At 38.4% G+C, this 15,928-nt stretch overlaps 1 protein-coding gene across 1 annotated transcript; it reads left to right on the forward strand.

Moving 5' to 3' along the window:
- The first annotated feature begins 6,587 nt into the window (after positions 1–6,587).
- Positions 6,588–15,585, forward strand: manf (mesencephalic astrocyte-derived neurotrophic factor). The gene is made up of 4 exons (XM_028824201.2): positions 6,588–6,847; positions 9,572–9,699; positions 14,877–15,018; positions 15,159–15,585. Exons 1-4 carry the CDS (start codon positions 6,760–6,762, stop codon positions 15,341–15,343), a joined length of 543 nt encoding a protein of 180 aa, XP_028680034.2. The 5' UTR covers positions 6,588–6,759; the 3' UTR covers positions 15,344–15,585.
- The last annotated feature ends 343 nt before the right edge of the window (positions 15,586–15,928 follow it).

The raw sequence follows: 15,928 nt of genomic DNA on the forward strand, positions 1-15,928 counted from the left end.
TTCATTAATGATGCCTAACAATAAAGATTTGTTTTACCAACTCAGCCCTGACTCCTTTCTGATTTCTAGTGGTATTAGTTGACATGTCATTTTTTGCATTTACTAGAGCCCTTGTTCTCTTTAGGCAGTGACAGTGCCCATATAGAAAATAGTCACTTCCACTGAACTGCAGTAAATTAAATTTGGCTTTTTTGACATTGATCAAAAGAAAAAAGACTCCTTAATGTCAAAGTGAAAGCAGAAATCTGCAAAGTTAAATTTTATATATATATATATATATATATATATATATATATATATATATATATATATATATATATATATATATAATATATATTCACGGCATTCGAAGTCTGTGTCACAATCTGATTGTATGGGTGGTTACCTACCAGGTAACGCTTGTGGTTGGCCAGCAATCTGCTAACATCCGCCACGGTGCCCTCAGTTTGTGAGGAGCAGATCATAGAATGGTTGAAATCGTTTACTGTCAAATAAATGCAAAGAGTACACGACACGTGTTTCGCCCTCATTCTGGGCTCATCAGGTGTACGCACTCCACTGCACTCCCTCTCGGGAATCGAACCTCGGACGTCAGCGCCAGAGGCGATGCCCCTAACGTTGCGCCACGGCGTGTGGTTCGTTTATTTGACAGCATGTAGATCGGGGTAATTACATTCACGGCATTCAACGTCTGTGTCACAATCTGATTGTATGGGTGGTTACCTACCAGGTAACGCTTGTGGTTGGCCAGCAATCTGCTAACATCCGCCACGGTGCCCTCAGTTTGTGAGGAGCAGATCATAGAATGGTTGAAATAGTTTACTGTCAAATAAATATATATATATATAGTTTTATTGTCAAATAATGCAGAGTATGCGACACGTGTTTCGCCCTAATTCTGGGCTCATCAGGCGTACACACTCACTGCACTCCCTCTCGGGAATCGAACCTCTGCACTAGAGGCAAAGCCCCTAACGTTGCGCCACGGCGTGTGGTTCGTTCATTTGACAGCATGTAGATTGTAAAACTATTTCCAACCATTCTATGATCTGCTTCTCGCAACTGAAAGAGGACACCGTGGCATTTGTTAGCCGACTTGCTGACCAACCACAAGCGTTACCTGGTAGGTAACCACCCATACAATCAGATTGTGATTCAGACTACGAATGCCATGAATGTAATTACCCCGATCTACATGCTGTCAAATGAACGAACCACACGCCGTGGCGCAACGTTAGGGGCTTCGCCTCTAGCACTGACGTCCAAGGTTCGATTCCTGAGAGGGAGTGCAATGAGTGTGTACGCCTGATGAGCCCAGAATTAGGGCGAAACACATGTCGCGTACTCTTTGAATTATTTGACAGTAAACTATTTCAACCATTCTATGATCTGCTTCTCGCAACTGAAAGAGGGCACCGTGGCAGATGTTAGCCGACTTGCTGACCAACCACAAGCGTTACCTGGTAGGTAACCACCCATACAATCAGATTGTGATTCAGACTACGAATGCCATGAATATATATATATATGTATGTATGTATATAAAAAATCCTAAGCCTAAAAGTGCAACGATTTCGTGCAACGATTTTTTGTGACGTTTTTTGTCACACTTTAAATCGGGCTTATGTTAAAACCTATAATGTTTGGTATCATTCTTTTCAGAATTCATCAAACTGTGATGTTGTTAGATTTTCAGATTCTTATTCTGTTTTTATATTATAAACTAAAATATCAAGAACTCATGTCCCGCGAGACGAGACTTTGTGCCAAGACATTTAACCACATCTGGGTCCAGGAATAAAAGACAAAGAGTAGATGACAAAGACAGCTGCTGTACAGGCTTTTAAAGGTTCGAAGCACCACGCGAGATGCAGATCACATGGCACGGCAGGAGCAGCAGCAAGCCAGCAGCTGATCGAGCAAAGGGGAGGTAAAAAAAAAAACTATATTTGTTTCCCATTGTATTACCATTTAAAAGGGGGTTTCGGAGGAGCGACCGCGTCTCCTTGGGGTGCGTTCAGCCACCCTCTTCACAACACGAGTGGCAGAGATGTGAAGTGGCTGGCGAGTAGCACAGGCCAGGGGGGCTGGCGAGTAAAGCGAGCAGGAGGTAACCCCCTAGTACAAATATAAAACACACAATAATTGACTATATAAGTATCCTCCTACTTTAATATGACATGCCTAAATCATCACTGGTGAAGCAAAAATTTGGTTTTAGACATCATAGAATTACTTCAATGGAGATCACCTCTGTGGTTTCAGTTAATTGTTGCATAAATGTCCCTGGATGTGTAAGGTAGAATTTGTGGCAAGGCAGTATGGTGGCCTAATCTACACAACGAAGATAAAAGGATACTTTAAGCTGGGATGGAGACAAATTCCATCTAAGTCACTGAATATCCCTTGGAGTCCAGTTAAATCAGTCATGAACCTCCTTAGCGTTAGACCCGAGTGTCACTCGGGCTGTAAAAACAGTGTGAAAAACATTAGTCATGGGCATCACTCGGACAACTGTATAGACGCGTCTCATGTAAGCGTTAGACCCGAGGATTACTTGGGCTGTAAAAGTGCCAACAGCGTTCATGTCGAGTGATGCTCTGGAAGCAGTGTAGATGTGTTTAGTGTAAGCGTCAGGCCCGAGTGTTACTGGAAAAGGTCCAGAGAAGAGCGACTAGGCTAATTTCAGGTCTACAAGGGTTGAATTATGAGGAAAGATTAAAAGAGCTGAGCATTTACGGCTTAAACAAAAGAAGATTAAGAGGAGACATGACTGAAGTGTTTAAACTTTTGAAAGGAATTAGTACAGTGGATCAAGACTGTTATTTTAAAATGAGTTCATCAAGAACATGAGGACACAGTTGGAAACTTGTTAAGTGTAAATTTCGCACAAACTTTAGGAATTTTTTTTTACACAAAGAATGATAGACACTTGGAATAAGCTACCAAGTAGTGTGGCAAAGGATAAGTTGTCATCTTTGCTTTGCAAGATTAGGATCAAATCTTTTGTGTCCATATCAGTATAGCAAATACAGTTTGTAACGACAACTCCCATATCATTAAGGCACAGGCACAGATTCAGCAGTAGAAAAGTACAGAACAAGAATTTATAGGTATTGTCTATTATTTAAACAATTTCTTTTGCTTTTCAAAAATGTTTTGATTTGTAAATGAATGCATATTCTAGTTTGGGCTAAGCACTGCCTTGAGTTATTCGATTTTAAAATGAAACTGTTCAAATCTGAGCACAGATCACTGCCTTTACATGTCTAATTAAGAATGCTGTTTTCATCCATCTTCCTAACCTACTTAACCATGGCAGAGTCGCAGGGCAGCTGGAGACTGTCCCAGCAAGCATTGGGCACAAGGCAAAAACAACTCCTGGACATGTCTGACTCTAAGCTTGGCATAAGAGAGATGTAGAGATGATAAACTGCCACCAGACATCCTTAATAGAATATATCAGAACATATTAATTAATTTCATATCAATTATAGGTTAAAAATAAACATACTACGGGCAATTCACCAATGCCAGTCCACCTAAACTGCATGTTTTTGGACTATGTCCTGTGAGAGATTTAGACGCAGTAGGCTAAATAATTTTAATATCATTAAATAAAAAGTCTGTATTAGCATAAGCCACACAAATGTAAGGTGTTCATATGAAATATGATTCACTTCATGAGGTAGAAGTACATAATAAATAAGAATAGGTGTGTTAAATGCTTGAAACATTAAAATTAGTATTTCCATTTAAATGTTTAAAGCAGGGGTGACCAACTCTGGATCTGGTGGGCTGCAGGTTTTCATTCTAACCCTTTTCCTAATCAGTGACCAGTTTTCACTGCTAATTAACTCCTTTTCCCTTCATTTTAACAGCCCTGTTTTTAAGGATTCAGTCCTCTGAAATGATTTGTTTCTTCATTAAATGCCAGCCAAACAGAAATGAGATGTGAAACGAGCCAACAGATGACCAGCTAAATTGGAACACCAAACTCCAGCCAATTTCACTCCAACCAGTTTCTTAATGAGAAATCAATTCTTGCTGTTAATTAAAGCCGTTATTGAATATCAGGACTTGTTGCTGCTCTCATTCTGCCACAGCAGACTGTTGATTTTCTGTTCTTTCTAAGACCACCATCAAGATGTCAAGATGTTTTGGTGACCTGAGCAGACCAACATGACCGAGACGTTCACCTTTCTTTATTTTCGGTTTAGCTGGTCATGTGGTGGCTTGTTGTGTCTCTCATTGTAGTTTGGCTGCAATTAAGGAAAAAGAAACAACTAAGGGGTCTGAGTCACGTCAATGAAAATGAAGGCAAAACAATTTAATCAGCATCAAAAACGGCTCACTAATTAAGAAGATGGTTAGAATGAAAACCTGCAGCCACTGTGGCCCACCAGGACTGGAGTTGGAAACCCCTGGTTTAAAGTCAAAAATAACATCACATTTGTAATCACTGACCTTGGAATAGTCAAAAACAATACCCCCACATGCTTATTTTCAAATTTGTCATTTTTAACCTTCTGGGATTGGCTCTTGGGAGGTTAGAACCACTGGTAAAGAATCTAATATCAAATAAATGATCATATTCATGATCAGTAAACTTGAAATCGCATAAAACAACACTCCACGTGCATATATTACCAATCCCTACAATTTGTGAAAACCTGGGTTTGGTTGATGTGGCATGCACAACTTCAAGACCTTCTGATCATTTTTGCAGAAGACACCTATTTGTTTATTCTTTATCATAATTGTGGGATTTCTTGCACAAAATATTGCCAAAAAATAGCATAAAATGTGTTTTTTGAGGAATACAGGGCCAAAATTGGAAGTGAAGACACCAAGAACCTCAAGATCTTGCATAACTAGACATCAAGATGAGTTGCATTGTATATAATACAATATAATACAATACAATACACTTTCCACTGACAGATTGAGGAGATCATTCCTCCCCCAAACTATGCGACTCTTCAATTCCACCCGGGGGGGTTGGGTAAACGTTAACATTTAACATTATACAAAGTTATTGTCTGTTTTTCACCTGCATTATTATCAATCTTTAATTTAATATTATTTATTGTATCATGCCTTGTGCCCTGTGTTGGCTGGGATTGGCTCCAGCAGACCCCCGTGACCCTGTGTTCGGATTCAGCGGGTTAGGAAATGGATGGATGTATCAGTATGCTGCTGCTGGAGAAAGTGAATTTCCCATTGGGATTAATAAAGTATCTATCTATCTATCTATCTATCTATCTATCTATCTATCTATCTATCTATCTATCTATCTATCTATCTAATATGTGGAGGTTTTCTCATACCGGTAAGCTGGGAGATGCCAGAAACAAGAAAATGATGTTGATTTTAAAGCATAATTCTTATAAACGCAGCATGTTTATTCGGTTTTTTTATTAGCATGAATTTGATTATTTTTATTTGTTTTGGAAAAGAAAAGGTGTCCATCAGTTGTGAACATACTCCCTGTAGTGCAAAAACATGCCATACTTTTGCTGATGGTATGCAATATTGCACATGAAAGTTGTAAAAGAATTTTCATCAGTGTTTTAAAGTATTTTAGTACAATCCGAACCTGTAGTTGAACATACTTTACTTGTCCAACAGACATTTCTTTACAGTGGATCAGTCTTCCGTTTTTTGTATTTTTTTGAAACAGTTTATTTAGCGTGTAAATTATTAAACAGTACTTCAAAAAGATGTGTAGTTCTTCAGTATCAGGAATAAAAACTCTCAAAATGTTTGGAAACTAGCTTATTGATGGAGGGTCGGGGGGTTTGACTGATATATCTGCTCCAACAACTGTTTTGGACAACCTGGTGGAAGTCAGTTCTGCACCAACACACGCCACACACACTGAGGGCACACGACAGAGGAATTAACAGTGACTAGGACAGAAATCGAAGATAACACAACTACCCACGACACATTCCTACTGAAGATACATTCCAGATGAGACAACGAAGTTTCCGAGTAAAATCAATTTCTAATTTCAATTTTCAGAGAGTTCATCTGTAATGTGAGTTTTGAAACAATCGTCTTTGACGTCCCATTTTTAACATCATCTTCAGTATCTGTTTGAAAAAAAAAAGATGAGAAATACAAAGGCATTCAGACTTTTCAAATAAACACAAAGCAGGTGTTCCTACGAAGTGATTCACAAATACATTTAAAAACGTGTAACCAAAACGTCTGAAGAAAGGTACACTCTCAGAAAAATTCAACATAGGTTCATGATGGACCGATGTAATTTACTGTTGGGTAATGTATTTGAATCACTTCAACTCGACTATCTTACTTTGTTTTCTTCCTGTACTACAGTCGCTTTTTCCAGTTATCATTTACTGTGTTTCCTAACGTGACATCATCGCGCTGTCGTAACAACCAATGATTACACGCCAACTGGCCACAGATCCACGTAATCTTAACAGAATAACCAATCATGTTATACGTCGTGGATGGGTTTTACCCGCGAGAACCAATGATATCGTGAGAACTGGGCGGTGGCGGCAATGCCTAGTCCAATGACACTTCTCGAGAGGTGGGCATTTAGTGCTAGTGGGAGGTGGTTGAATGGTCTTGGTTGCGTGTTAAAGTAAAATAAGCCGGCTGTTAGGAAAAACGCTGAGTTGAAGGAGTCGGTTGTAATGCAGTTTTGATTTTTTTTTCATATTATATCTCTCGAAACCCTTTTTGAGTTAATTATTTTGTTATTCCCCTATAAGGTCGAGTGCAATGTTATATTTCGGTGGGATTTCGTTAGCTTTGGCGTTGTCTATTCTGTCAAGCCCCAGCTTGGCTTTGAAGGAGGGAGAATGTGAAGGTAAGACAGCCTTTCTGATCATTTTTAACTTCCAGCTTTATGATCTGCTAAGTCTGGTAGATCTATGGGTGGCACCGATCCATTTCTTTGACTAGTATTTTGTTTAAGGTGTAATGTGTTTGAATTTGGATGCTGATGGTTTAGTGTGAAATGCAGGAACAAATGTTAAAAAAAAAAAAAAAAAGTTGCATTAGAATTCTGAAACGCAAAGTTGCGATAAAGTAGAGAGTCATGTAGATTTTGTTGGGTACTGAATAGTTATTTGGCTGTTCATGTAACATTTTTATTGGCAGACTTGCTGTGCAGCATCTTTAGTGGTGACTGCATCCGGCAAGTGCAAGAGTTAAATAAAAGACATTTTTCATTGGTAACGATACTTTAAAAATATTAGCCGTTGTTTTCCCGCTTTCCTCGACTGTTCCATTAAGTTAACATCTACGTTGTACGCAAAAGGCGATAATTGCTTACATCTAGGGCTAGAGCGTTTTGTGGGTAAATGTGTTTTAGAATGCTTCGAATTCCCTTGTTATACAACAGCGAAGATCGACTGGCACGTGTCTGGGTTCCTCCGCCCTCAAATCGGTCCACAGTCCAGAAGTTTCGAATTTAAATTGGGCTGTTCAGTGTTTTTTGCGAGCAGAACCGTGTCCACTAATAAAATAGAATTTGGTACCTTCGCGCTTTTGCCCCGGGTTATTCGTGCATCACAACTAAAAGCAGGTTGACTCCACGTCAGTCGGCCGCATTTAGGGCTGCTCTTCGCTTGTATATAGCTGGAACTGCTGGTCTTTATTTACTTTTGTTAATCCTTTGAAGTGCATGAATTGATTCCCAGACAGTTATTTTTTTAATAAGCGTTAACCGTAATTGTGTTAATTCAGATATCCGTCGTGTAGCTCAGAAGTAGGCAAAACCAAAGTTAAAAGAAGTGGTAATTTAGAGCACAACCTGTAGGTGAGTACAAAATTGCCCCAAGCAAACCACAGCAAACGGTGATATTCAGAGGGTCTTTAAAAAAAAAAAAAAAAAAAAAAAAAATAGGTGATGTTAAAAAGGGTGTCCCTCATGGATCAGTTTTGAGGCCACTACTCTCTTTTTTTTTTTTTTTAATATTTATACATGATGTGGGCAAGATTCTAATCAATAAGCTGGTTAAATCTGAAGATGATGCCAAAAAAGGTGGGGGAATAGATACAGAATCATGTAATTTGTTACAGGGGGTCTTGGATAGCATACTGGCATGGGGAGATTTGTCGCAGAGGAAATTTAATGTATTGCACACAGGAAATGGAAATGTTAGATTTGAATACACAATGGGAGGTCTTTAACTTGAAAGTACACCCAATGAGAAGAACCTAAGATTCACAATGAACTCATCACAATCTACATTCTTGTAGTGTACAGAAGTGATCAAAAAAGCTAATTGGATGTTCGGTTGCCGCAATGTGTCGAGTACGTCAAAAGAGGTTATACATAAGTTATAAGACGTTGGTTGGGGTCAACACCCCATGGAAGACAGCTGCAGGGGGTGGTGGGAGACTTCCCCAGGACGACCCTACAGCTGATCTAACTTGCAACAGGCAGCAAAGCAGGATATTACTATCTTACCTGGAACAATGAACTGATACAATACTCGAGGCCTTACCTGGAGTATTGTTTTCAATTTTGTTCTCCATATTACAAAGAAACACATTGTAGTGCTAGAGAGAGTGAGCAGAGGAGAGTGACTAGGTTGATTCTGGGACTAAGAGTCATGAGCTGTGGGGAGAGATGGAAGGAGCTGAATTTTTTTCAGTTTACAAAAACAGATTAAGAGGGGACATGATTAAAAGTGTTTAAAATTTTGGAATGAATTAGTACAGTATATTTTGGTTGTTACTTTAAAATAAACTCCGCAACAAGAACACGGGGACACTGTTAGAAATTTTAAGGGCTGGTTTTGCACAAACATTTTTCTTCATGCAAAGAACCAGAGAGACATGGAATATGTTACCAAGTAGTATGGTGGAGTGCAGGACTGTAGGAATTGTAAGATGTTGATCTGATGTTATTTTTGTTTGACAGTGAAAAAAGGTGAAAGGTCATGCAAAAAGGCAATTTCCATTCAATGATTACCCAAGTATATGGGGGGGGGGGGGGGAGTAGGAGGAATGAAGTTTTTGGGTTGAATGGCCTGTTCTTAGTGACAATTTTTCTAATGTTCTGATTTTAAATGGGTAACATAAGGGAAGATTTCACACCCTAACACATCTCAACTTTATTCAACAACTGAATCTATGAAGCCTAGTCTATATTCTGAGTGCCTAGTCAAAATAAGGCTATATCCATCCTTCTATTGAACCCTGATTCATAGTAATAGGGTCCCGGGCCCATTCTGATTGCAGAGCAGGAACTAGTGGTTGGCAGAGTGTGTCAGTGTAAGCAGCATTTTCTGATACATTCGCAGTCTAATAAATGACTAATTGGGCCTTTTCTTTTGTCAGTTTTTACTGTAGTATTTAGAGTTTTTAAGTTTATTTTATTGCATTTATGTACCACCTTGTGGATGAAAATAAAGTTAATCTCTGAATTTTCACATTTGAATCCTCCTTAGTTTACTCTCACTATGTTGGCCATATGTCTGTCTTTCAAATCCTTTTGTATGAACTTCCTCATATTTGAAGTGCAAGAAATGGCAAATTTTTTCACTGTGCATTTTCTAATCAATTTTATCTGTCATCTTAGTGTGTGTCACCTTTTTTGGAAAGTTTTACCAGTCCCTAAAAGATAAAGACGTGCAGTTCACCCCTGCGGAGATAGAGAAGGAATTGCTTAAAACTTGCAAGGATGCAAAGGGAAAGGAAAATCGATTGGTAAGTGCATGTACATTGTAGTTATGGTATAAGGTACAGATAGCTTGATCACAAACAATTAATATAGGTCAGCCGACTGTAATATGATTTACAGCTGTAAGACTAGGATGTCCCCAACAGCATTTGTCATAACATATTTAAATATTAATTGTATAGGATATGTGGCGTAAGTGCACAACCCTGCATGGAGTTGTTTTCTCAGACACTAAAAGTATGGGTTGGATAATTTGTAAAGTGAGAAATGTTTGATGAGATGGTTGACAGGTACATTTCTTCAAACCATTTCATAAATTTGTCTGTCTTTATTTTTAATGTAACTAGGGCGCTTCGCTCGCCAACCCCCGTGTTTGGTTTTCCGGATACACACTTTTAAGATTTTTTTTTTCTTCTTTAAATTGTTGCTGTTTCATTAGTTTCACTTTTATTTCAGAACTTCTGTATAAACGATATTTGGACTCTTTTGAGTTCCAATATGCTGAATCTTTTAAATGAGGTCAGTGAGACATGTGTTTAATGACTTCGTACCATAATTCAGGATAGGTTTCTCTGTTTGGAATTTCAGCACAGACAAAGCGATCTACATCATCAGCAGTTAATAATTTTTTTTGCAAAGTAACCAATAAATGCATGTGAGGTAAAACATGTTTTTGAAATTCTCTGACTTAAACTTCAAAGCCTTACAATATTTACATACTTCTGACTTATCACCTGTGTCCATATATTCAATCTCTATTCTCCTTTTAGTTATTTCTCAGAGTAATAATTTCTCTTATTTTGTGGTAATGCAATGTTTACTTTCATTTTTTGACACTTGTTTTTTCTGCTTTCATATTCTGTATCTTGCTCTGCATGTGTTTCGCGCCTACGTTTTTTTTTTTTTTTCCGAGTCTTTTGAATTCCAGTTTTCGTTATCTCTAACTTGCTCTGCATGTGTTTGACCCCTTTGTTTTATAACCTCTTTATGACGTTTTACTTTGTTCTGTACTCTTTTATTTCTGACCTCGCTTTGTCCTGCTTTTTTTTTTCTAATGACACCTGGTCCATGGTGATTATTTTCCCTTTTTCGAGTGCTAATTTCCATTTGTTTGCACAACTACAATCTTTTTCTTTTTTTTTTTATATACTTTCTAATTTTCCTACTTTCATATTTAACTTTCTCCACATGTGTATTGCACATACTTTTTTCAGCCTTTCAAATTCCACTGCTTTCATAATCTGCTTTCATAATCTGCTCTGCATGTGTATAGCGCCAACGTTTGTGAACGTGTTTATGAAGTTCTACTTTGTCTTTTAATTCTGAGCCCAATTGGACGTGCTTTGTTTCAGTTCCACTTGTTACAGGCTGATAAATACTTTCCTTATTTTCTGAATTTGCACCTAGATTATTTTTTCTTTTTTGCTCTTTATTTTTTCTCCAACGCTTTTGAGTCTCTTTTCTCTACGCTACTTTCTTCTTCACTTAGTCGTCGACGTTTCATTTATAACATGTTGTCTTTATACGTTTTATATGCGCTGAGACCCTGGATCTGTGTGTGCTCAAATCCTTCACAAGACTGAATGTTGTGCTGCCCCGTTGTCTTATTTGATATTGATTGCAAGTAGGGTGTCTCTTGCAAGAATCTCGTGTTCTACGTCATCGCGAGACGGTCCTGGGTCAATCTCTTGGCACAATGTCTCATGTTTAAGGTCCTTACGGGTCTTTTAACTGTCTTCCGTGATCTTAACGTGAAGATCACGTCTCAATGCCCTACTGTTTCTCTCCAGGATTTTTTTTATAATAGAGAGATGTAAGTATATGTACTATGAGAGTTTTATTAACTTTTGGAACTACGGCTGTCATCATTTTGCACTGTGTAGCCCATGATCGCATTAGACTGGCCTTGGAATACAGTGCTGTGCTGAAAAGATAGATAGATAGATAGATGGATAGATACTTTATTAATCCCTAGGGGAAATTCACATACTCCAGCAGCAGCATATTGATAAAAAAAAAAGTTACATTTAAAGAGTGATAAAAATGCAGGTATAACAGACAATAACTTTGTATAATGTTAACGTTTACCCCTGAATGGAATTGAAGAGTCGCATAGTGTGGGGGAGGAACGATCTCTTCAATCTGTCAGTGGAGCAGGACAGTGACGGCAGTCTGTCGCTGAAGCTGCTCCTCTGTCTGGAGATACTGTTTAGTGGATGCAGTGGATTCTCCATGATTGACAGGAGTCTGCTCAGCTCCCGTTGCTCTGCCACAGATGTCAAACTGTCCAGCTCCTTGCCTACAATAGAGCCTGCTATAAGTAGTATTGCAGAAACAAGTTAAGTTTATGCCAGTGGCTTGCACTAAATAATGACACCTTTAGGAAATAAAAAATAAAATGGGCTATGAAAAAGTATCCTAGTTCAAAACTCTTGGTCTGTCATTTTAAAAATATTAAAATATGACCTTTAGCTGAAGTGAAGTAATTGTTGAAAGGAAAAATTCTCATCATAAAACAATTCAGTTTTTGACACCACAGAAAATTTTGAGTAAAACTAACTGAAGTATATTCACATTTATCTCTTACATTTAATTTCAACTGAGCAGGAATGTTTTCACTGGAGTATAAATGAGGTGACAAATGGGCCAAATTCCCTTAGTTATCCAACATACCAGAAAAGACTTGAGAACACAATGGTGAATGACAAAAGGTGGTTGAGCAGCTAAAATCAGGAAGTGGCTACAAGAAAATAGTCACATAGTTGAAAATGCCCATTTTCACTATTGGGGCAATAATTAAGTCTGAAGAAACTGAAGATGTTGGGAATAGACGCATGTCTATATTGACCTCCCATGCACAGGGAGGAAGATAGTTTGAGTGACCAAAGAATCTCCAGTGGTAACAATTAGAGAACTGCAGACATTAGGGAGTGGGATCTTGGGGTCAAAAAGTCACCAGAACTACGTAACCACAAGTTGTTTTGGATTGTCTGTTTTCGTCAAATAAGAAACTTTAGTGCCTACAGTTTTCCATATGTTGACGAACTTCAAGTGGGACTGAGTTCTATTATCGGATGAGGCAAACATCTTAGCAACATGCACCAGAGGCAAGTTTGGCATGAAGGGAATTATAGGCATGTAGAAAAGTACTTCATCCCTACTGTGAATAAGGTGGTGAATCTATGATGATGTAGAGTTGTTCTTCTGCTGAATGCTTTGGGAAAACTTGTAAGGAGACATTAGATAATGAACTCAAGTATTCCCAGATATTAAATCAGAAACCGACAGCCTTAGCCAGGAAGCATAAATTGGGACATCGGTGGTTATTCCATCAGGACAATGATCCGGAGTATGCCTCAAAATGGTTCAATGACCACAAAATCAAGGTTTTGCCATGGCCTTCCAAGTCCCCTCACCTAAACCCTATGTAGAAACTGGAATGAGCTGAAAATGAGAGTCCAAGTGCGGACCCTCGAAATAAGACTGATGTAGAGTGATTCTGTGTGGAGGGATCTATATTACTAAGCCACAGTTTAATATATGCACGGATGGCGGACACAGGGTGCACCGAGGCCAGAGCGCGTCGGTAGGTCGCCCAAACAACACAACCTGTAAACTAAACTTGCTCTAATCCACTGTGCCAGCAGTCAGTGTGGCGTATTTGAATCACATAACGGTAATTTAGTATTAAAAGTAAGTTGAATTATGATTCCTAACAGTAAACGACTTCTACCTAACGACACAGCCACAGAAAAACAAAAACGAGACCGCATGGATAAGAACAATAAACGAAGGCTCCTACAATGTGCTTCAGAGACACCAGAAGCAAAGAAGTCACGGCTCCAAAAAGAAAGCTCAACAAACGGGGAATACAAAAACGAGCCCGTATGGATAAAAACAATGATCGAGGGCGCCCACAATGCGCTGCAGAAACAGCAGAGGCAAAGGAGTCACGGCTCCAAAAAGAAACAGCTCAACGATTAGAAATACAAAAATGAGCCTGTATGGATACGACCTGTAGAATAAACCTGAGGTAAAGCGTGCACGCCAGGTTGTACAGTATATATGCACAGAGGCAACAGGCAAGCCGTACACACTACCACCGCTGCCCGAACGCGACCGCCCACATCACCACATATACCACCTTCGTTTAGTACTGTGCCCCTCCAAGCCTGGGTCCGCAGACCATCGTCACTTCAGCACGTGAATCCGCCGCCGTCAGCAAACGACTTCTAGCTGACGACACAGCCATAGAAAAACAAAAACGAGACTGCATGGATAAAAACAATAAACAAAGGCGCCTACAACGCGCTTCTGAAACACCAGAACCAGATGAGTCACAGCTCCAGAAAGAAACCGCTTCAGTACAAATATGTTTATTTAATTGAATCAAAAATTTCCCAGGATGCACCCACCATCCATGATTTTTCATCCCTCCAAATATCAGAGGGAACAGAAAGTGATTGGCATTCTTGGATTTGCGATTCTTTCGAGAATCGCGGGGTTACTGGTAGTTTAATGATCACTGGCCATATGCTCTCCAGGACCTTCATTAACACCTCTGAATCTTCTTTTATAATGCTGACCTTTGGAAAGAGGGATTTATTAAGTGAAGGGGTTTGATTTATTCTGGCACTTGTATATTTGAAAAATACATTTCACTTTTTTTTTTCTTTTTTTCAGTTTTTTAGAATTAATTTAAATGAAAGATCAAGAGTATGTGTTTTTGTATTTTTTTTTTTTTTTTTTTTTTTTTTTTCACAGCCGATTTTGCTTTTATTTATCCAGGATGTCAATATAATAGCGATGGACACTGCATGGAGCGGTTGTGAGTGGCAATTGTCAATTTTACGTTCAGTGCTTTGTTTTATGCATATTGAACTCCAGTGTTACCTGTGCTGCTTTGTGCTTAAAGTACAAACTTGAACTTTTTTCTTTGTACTAATTGAAATGACCATGTAATATACATTATGATTACAGAAACAAAACCTTGATTTATTGCTAAATATGGCCACCAGATTGTATTTACTTTCATAGATCTTCATAGACATCTTCATAGACACTAAGAATCTTGCAGCGGAATAACCAGTTGATAATTGTGTACTGTATATCCATATTGATCCTGTTCCTGGTTTTACTTTTACTGTCAAGATTTCTAATGTGTGTTTTCTTTCTTTTTTTGTTTGTGTTTTCCTTTCTCCAGTGCTATTACATAGGAGCAACAGTGGATGCAGCAACCAAAATAATCAATGAAGTATCTAAACCTTTAAGCTCTCATGTACCTGTGGAGAAAATCTGTGAAAAGCTAAAGAAGAAAGATGGCCAAATATGTGATTTAAGATATGGTAAGAATCTCTTTTTTTTTTTTTTCCTTTATAGGTGTACAAAGGAAGTTTTAAATTACAGGATGGTAGTTGTGATGTTTAAGGTCTCTGGCATATTCTTAGTCTAATAGTCTAATTTATATTTTCTGTTCTTTACTCAGATAAACAAGTTGACCTTAGCACAGTGGACCTGAAAAAATTAAAAGTTAAAGACCTGAAGAAAATCCTAGAAGAGTGGGGAGAATCCTGCAAGGGATGTGCTGAAAAATCTGACTTCATACGCAGGATCAATGAACTGATGCCGCAGTATGCTCCCAGTGCGGCCAGTGCACGGACGGACCTTTGATTTCTACATTTTTCAAAGACTTGGTGCTTTAAAGCACTTGTCATTTAATCCAGACTGTATGTTGCCATAGTATCTGAAGTGCTGATTTTTATAACTTATTACGGGCCATGTTTCCTTTGAGATTTGGTTTATATAAAAAAAAAAAAAACAGAGCAAGAGAGAAAAAAAAAATGGGCTTAATGTGTTTAGTAATTGTACTGCCTATTTCCTGGGTATTTTTTTATTAAATACTTGTAAAGGAAGCTGTCTAGTGACAATGTTTATTGATTTAAGACAGAAAATGTCCTTGAGTTGTGCAGCCTTTTTTGTAAGTATACTGTAGGTACGTTTTCAGTCTTTATAGATTTAAAGACAGCTATATTGGGTAGGCAATACAATTTATTTTAGCCAGAGTGATGGACACACTTTGGTAAAATTCTTCAATACATTATTGAAGATTTCTGTGCAAGATCTCTGGGCAACTAAATGGGCCAATTTCATTCTAAGTTCTGCTTTGCCAATTCTACCAACTTGGGGTGCAAGAACAAAGGTGAGTTGTAATGGACTAAGTCAAGTTTAAGGGGATTATTGTTTGGTCATACTTGC

The sequence above is a fragment of the Erpetoichthys calabaricus genome, chromosome 18 (genome assembly GCF_900747795.2).
Source record: "Erpetoichthys calabaricus chromosome 18, fErpCal1.3, whole genome shotgun sequence".
In the NCBI taxonomy this organism is placed as follows: domain Eukaryota; kingdom Metazoa; phylum Chordata; class Cladistia; order Polypteriformes; family Polypteridae; genus Erpetoichthys; species Erpetoichthys calabaricus.